This window comes from Tribolium madens, unplaced genomic scaffold (genome assembly GCF_015345945.1).
Source record: "Tribolium madens isolate multiple individuals breed KSU strain unplaced genomic scaffold, Tmad_KSU_1.1 Scaffold_19;HRSCAF=116;Tcas5.2_LG9, whole genome shotgun sequence".
In the NCBI taxonomy this organism is placed as follows: domain Eukaryota; kingdom Metazoa; phylum Arthropoda; class Insecta; order Coleoptera; family Tenebrionidae; genus Tribolium; species Tribolium madens.
In genome coordinates this window covers 2,026,832-2,033,004 of record NW_025400983.1, presented here as the reverse complement: position 1 = coordinate 2,033,004, position 6,173 = coordinate 2,026,832, and the positions used below count along the sequence as shown (strand labels likewise).

At 30.5% G+C, this 6,173-nt stretch overlaps 1 protein-coding gene across 1 annotated transcript; it reads right to left on the bottom strand.

The window, feature by feature from the left end:
* Positions 1-2,240: 2,240 nt before the first annotated feature.
* On the bottom strand, positions 2,241-6,061 carry LOC123015190 (uronyl 2-sulfotransferase-like). The gene is made up of 5 exons (XM_044414800.1): positions 5,728-6,061; positions 2,860-3,017; positions 2,671-2,808; positions 2,429-2,586; positions 2,241-2,381 (listed from the first exon to the last, which is right to left on the bottom strand). The coding sequence occupies exons 1-5, from the start codon at positions 6,037-6,039 to the stop codon at positions 2,257-2,259; spliced, it is 891 nt and encodes a 296-aa protein (XP_044270735.1). The 5' UTR covers positions 6,040-6,061; the 3' UTR covers positions 2,241-2,256.
* Between the last annotated feature and the right edge of the window lie 112 nt (positions 6,062-6,173).

Here is a 6,173-nt window from a genome sequence, read left to right as displayed (position 1 = left end):
AAATTAGTTCTAAAAGTCAGCAAATTAATTCGAAAAGTTTAGCCCCTTTTTTTTGGTAGTTTAGTATTTTTTTCAGCTAGAAACGCAATTGTTTTACAAAATTAAAACATGTTCAGTTTTTTAATTAAAGTAAATGTCTTTTCCAGCGTTGGACGATTTTAGCCACAAATTCAATTTTACAAATTTTTTTCAAAAATTAGAGTTGGACCAACAGGTAAAGTAAAAACTCAGTTTTTCACGAGATTTTGCTAAACCGAGACAAAAAAATGACATTATGAACGTCGAAATACGATTTTTTAGCCAAAAATGCCATTTATTCAAGGAGTTTTAATAAGATTAGATAAAAAATGGTGTTATTTTAGGTTTTATAGGTAATTTGGCTCGGTTTTTTTTACGTATAGTAGAAATGTAGTTATTTTGCCGAATTGAATGAGAAATTGTTAAATGAGATTGGCAACTACATAATTTTTGTTTTTTTTTAGAGTTTTAACATATTTTCGGTCAAAAACGCCTTTAAAAATAAGCTGAAAAATTATCAAATTTGGTGGAAACTGGCACCATTTTAGTCTTTTTTGAGATAAAAACTTTCGAAATTTTGCTGAAAAATAATAAACACTTTGGATTGAAGTTTTTTTCGTGTTATTTTGGAATTTTTTTAATAAATTATTTAATCTTGAAATTATGTGGAAACTAGTCGAAAACGGTGTAATTTTTGCCTTCTTTGTTCTCTCAAGAATTTTTTTCAACTTCAGATTTTCAATTTGAGATTTTGCTAAAAAAATACTAAACTAGGTCAAAAATTACTTTTTTTGAGGGTTTTATCACGTTTTTCAGCCAAAAACACCATTTTTACAAGGAATTTCTTTAAATGAAATCCGAAAAATCACCAAATTAGTTCGAAAATGGTGCAATTTTAATCTTTTTTCGGCGATTTAACACGTTTTTCAAGTAGAGATGCAATTATTTCGCAAAATTTCTTCAAAAATAAGCCAAAAAGTCAGTAATTTACTTTGTAAATGGTATAATGTTTGTCTTTTTTTAGTGGTTTAGCACATTTTTCAACTAGAGATTTTTTACAAAAACATGTCGCAAAATCGCCATATTGGTGCTATTTATGCTTTTTTTGAACTTAGCCAATGTTTTGAGCTAAAATTAATTTTTTTAAGAAATTATGCGAAAATAAAGGACTATAAAATTACTAAATCAGGTTAAAAATAACATTACATTTACCTTCTTTGAAAGTCGAAAAAAACACTTTTGGGGATATGTTGAAATAAAAATAATGTAATATTTGCTTTTTTAGGTAGTTTAGTACGTTTTTTAGTTAGAAATGCAGTTTTTTAGAAAAAATTTATAAACAATATGCCGGAAAATCGTCTTATTGATTCGAAAATAGTGATATCTTTGCTTTTTTCAGAACATTTGAAAATTAAGTTTTTCACGAAATTTTGTGAAAAAGGGTAGTAAAATTATTAATTAGGTAAAAAATGACCTCTTTTGTCATAAATTCTTTTATTATACGAAATATTTTCAAAAATTGTCCGAAAAATTGTCAAACTGGACAAAATTTGTTCTACTTTTTACGAAATTTTGCTAAGGGGAGACAAAAAATTACTAAATTAGGCCAAAAATTAAATTTTTTGTTTTTTTTTTTCTCGAGAAATTTATTCAAAAATAAATAACAAATTAGGTTGAAAATGGCGTATTTTTGCTTTTTAGGTAATTCAGCCCGTTTTTAGCAAAAACTCAATTATTTCGTCGAAAATAATCTGAGAAATTACTAAATGAGTTTAAAAATGACATAACTCTTACCTATTTTGAGAGCTTTTGCACGTGTTTTTTTTTCTTCAAAAATAAGAAAGTTTTTAAAATAAAAACTCGCGAGATTTCGCTAAAAAATAATAACCAAGGTTTGGTTGTTTCATATTTTTTTTTGACTCAGTGGTAAAAGTCCGGTGTTGTGAAACGTTTTTCGCCATAACTTCAATTATTTTACAATTTTTTTTCAAAAATAATCTGAAAAATCGCCGAACTGAGCAAAAATGTAAACTAAAGACTAATATTTTTGTCTTTTTTGATAGTTTTAACACGTTTTTTGGTCAAAAACGCCATTATTTCGGGGAATTTCTTTGAAAATAATCTGACAAATTATGAAATTTACTCGAATTATGGTGTTATTTTAGCTTTTTTTTGAGAATTTGGGAAAGTTTTTGCTATAAAAACTCACTAAAAAATAATAAACAGTCTTTGGTTGTTTTATTTCAATTTTAATAATCTCCGTTTGACCCAATAGTAAAAGTCATACTCCGTGGCCAAAATCCGGTGTAGTTGTTTCCGGGTTTTGGTGAGTTGTTGAGCGCTTTTCTTCCGGTTGAACCGATCTGAAAAAATCACTTAGTGCCTTTATTTTTGCAAAGTTGCCACTCACTGATTATTTTGTAAACCCCTTGCACCCCTTTGAAGAAGTAGGGGAGCTCGCTTTCTAGCACCCCCAACGTGGCGTTCAACTCCTCCAAAACCCCCACAACGGGGTAATACTTCTCGACGTTGCTTTTGGCGGTTTGGAGGGCCCACTGGTTATCCAACCTAACAAAAAAATTACCCCAAATCAAGTTAATTTTTTAAATTTTTTGAATTTATTTTTTTTTATTTTCAAGTTAAACTCCTTACATGCACTTCGGGTCATGGCCGCAGAAATACGGAATGGTCAGTTGGTAAGGGTTCACTTTCCGCCCTTGGCAGTCGCTTTTACGCCTCACAAGGCAGTCGATAAGATCGCCCTCTGTGTTTTTATTGGTGTAAAATGACCTGGAAGGGCACCAACTTGATTATTTATATACACAAAGACATAATAGTGACCTCGAGATTGCCTTATCGGCCGGTTCTCGAATGATATTGATGTAACTAGGCGATTGCTTATCGTATGTTGTGAAATTAACAAAAAACAATTGACGATCGAAACTCAATGGAACGGCTTCTTCGCGCATCACCCTGTATATTTCATCGACGAATTGCTCCTAAAACAAACAAAAGACTGTGAAAGTGAGATTTGTCTATGATTAGTTTTCAGCTTCTCATTGATTGAAGGTTAAAAAATGAAAAAAAAAATTAAGAAACTAATAATTGAGTTTTGAATTTTCTGTTTGGTTAAAAATTGCCCCACGGTGTTTTTGTTTTTGTCATAGGGGCTCTAGTTTTCGAGAAAAAAAGAACAAATTTTGGAAAAATCAATTCCAATTTCACGATTTTTTTTCAGAGATGTTTTTTATTTGTGTATTTTTTTTAAGAATTTGTTTATGACAACTAAGTAAGTATATAAATAACCAACGTTTATGTAGCAATAAAAGTTGATTTAATTTATAACTTTTTTTATTACTTTTGAGGTTTAGAAAACGCTATTTTCTCTATTAACCCTAAGCAATATTTTCAGTTTTCTAAATATTGGAGGTCTGAAAACTTATCGAAATTATGTTTTTCACATTTTTTATTCAATAAACCAGCTTTTCTGGTAGTTTGGAAGTTTTATTCACAAAGACAAAATTTTAATTTTTGAATTCGGATTTTTCCGATTGTGGTAACTATTTATTTCTGGATTTTTCTTTTCTTCAAACCATTTCGTATATTTCCAGAATTTTTGACATAAATTATGCAATTTTGAAATCGTGTTTTTCTCCGACGAAGCAAATTATTATTACGATGAAAAAAACATTTTTGTGTATACTTTCAAATTAGTTCAAAAATGTGTGATTTTTGCTTTTTTGAGCAGTTTAGCACGTTTCTTAGCTAGAAACGCATTTTTTTTGCAAAATTTTATAAAAAAATATTCCGGAAAATTGTCATTTTGATTCGAAAATGGTGTCAATCTTTGCTTTTTTTCGTAAAATTGTTAAATCAGCTCACAAATGACATTATTCTGAGCGTTTTTTGCCATAAATTTAATTATGTTGCGAAATATTTTGAAAATAATTCGAAAAATTGTTTATCCGGTCAAAAATTGAGTCGTTTTTGTGCTTTTTTTCGAAATTTTGCTAAACCGAGACAAAAAAATCACTAAATTGGATCAAAAGTGACATTACTTTGTCGAAGCACGATTTCTAATTAAAAAATGTCATTCATTCAAGGAATTTACTCAAAAATGAAAAAACAATAAAATTTGGTTCAAAATGGTGTTGTTTTTGTTTTATTTTTTTTGAAAACTTTAACACGTTTTTGAATGAAAAACGCCATTATTTCGAGGAATTTTTCCAAAAATAACCTGAAAAATCTCGAAATTGGTGTTCTTTTACTATTGTAGCCTTTTTTGAGAATGTAAGAAAGTGTTTGAGATAAATAAAAACTTGCGAGTTTTTGCTAAAATGACATAATTTTTGCTTTTTGTCACGTTTTCAGCTAAAAACGCAATTATTTTGCAAAAACATTCCGAAAAATCGTCATATTGGGTCAACATTTTTATTGTTTTTGTCTTTTTAATCATGTAATTGAGTTAAAACCCTGTTTTTTAGTGAGATTTTGTCAAAAATTATCCAAAAATATGTCGAATTGGCCGAAAATGATATTATTTTAGCTTTTTTCTAGCGTTTGAGCACTTTTTTCAACTAAAGACTCAGATTTTGCTAGACCGGGACAAAAAAGTGCAAGTTTGAGTATTTTTTCAGTCGAAAACGCCATTTTTACGAAGAATTTCTTTAAAAGAAATCCGAAAAATTACCAAATTTGCTCTAAAATAGTGCAATTTTTTTCAGCAATTTAACACGTTTTTCAGGCAGGAACGCAATTATTTCGCAAAATATGTTTTAAAAATGTAATTTTTTCAAGCGTTTAAGGACTTTTGTGATCTAAAAACTCAGTTTTTTCAGGCGATTTTGCTAAAAAATCACAATTAGGTCAAAAATAACGTTTTTTGTTTTTATTGAGTGTTTGCGCACGTTTTTTTGTTAAATTTTGTCAAAGATAATCCGAAAAATGTGAGAATTTGTGAGAAATATTTCAGGAGTTTTTCGACAAACTATTTATTAGAATTTATTTAGAATTTCTAAAGTAAATTATACTTTTTTAGAGTTTTTCAAAAATTTTATCGGCAAAAAATGATTCTGGTTTTTGTTTTGTTCCTTTTTTAAACGAAAAAATATTCTTAGTTTTTTTTTACTTTGAAAGGGCATTTTCAGTCTACTTTCTGGGAAATCCCAAAAAAATTTGGTTCAAATCATGTAAAATTCTATAAATCATTCATTCATCTGTATTTTGCATTCTTTATTATTTTTTTTTTTTGAAAAATGACGTCACTTAATTGACTCATAAATTTATCAAAGCCATCACATTTGATATTGAAATTAAATGAGATTCCAAGCCTGAATAACATTGAATTGGATTTAGAAATGCGTTTTAAAACACAAATGCCAAAGGTTAATATTTGAGAAATGTGATGATCTTCCTGAAGATTGAAGCGAAATAAATAAAAATAAAGTTGTTTCATTTAGAGCGATGATAAAACTGTAAAAAAATTGGTCCCAGATTAAATCTGACACACTTAAAGTTTACATTTCGTGATTGTAAACTTCATTAGCATATTGACACAGAAATTCGTAAATTGATTAAAAAATAAATGATGCAACTCGAGTGCACTCAAGAGTAAAACCCGAGTTTCACACCTAAATTACATAATTTCGACAATTTTGGTCGAATTTCTAATTTTCAAATTCCTCAAATTGTAATTAACACTTTCCCCACCTGTTGCCCCCGGGTGAGCCTCCGCCCGCCGCCCCCCTTGAGCCTCACATGCCTGTAGTTGTTCATCCCTTGCATTTTCTGCAACAAAAACACCAAAATCTCGCCGCCACAGTTCGGAATTTGGTTCAACAAAAGCACAAATTTGTTCATTTCGTCCATGACTTCGTCGAGGGACTTGGTCGCGGATCTGGGGGGCGCAGCCTCAGTGGGGCGCACGACCACGGGCTCGTCCCCCATGAGCAGCAGCGAGCCGCACATGAAGAAGCCCAAAATGGGGAGGCACAGCCACTGTTGGCGGAGTTTGCGGAACATTGAGGACCGGTAATGTCAGTAGGTCGGTTTGCACTGAACATTTTTCAAAGAAGGTGAAAGGGAAATTTGATGATGAGTGCGATGAGTTGGTACTCCCGCCAGAAGGTGAGTGAGGAAAGTGGTGCTCAAGAGCG

What these genes read in the sequence shown, in the direction of transcription:
- LOC123015190 (XM_044414800.1), bottom strand. Translation starts at nt 6,039, where the DNA reads ATGTTCCGCAAACTCCGCCAACAGTGGCTGTGCCTCCCCATTTTGGGC. An exon ending in GGCTCACCCGGGGGCAACAG is followed by an intron (nt 3,018 to 5,727) that starts GTGGGGAAAGTG and finishes TGTTTGTTTTAG; the next exon opens with GAGCAATTCGTCGATGAAAT. An exon ending in GGCCATGACCCGAAGTGCAT is followed by an intron (nt 2,587 to 2,670) that starts GTAAGGAGTTTA and finishes TTTTTTTGTTAG; the next exon opens with GTTGGATAACCAGTGGGCCC.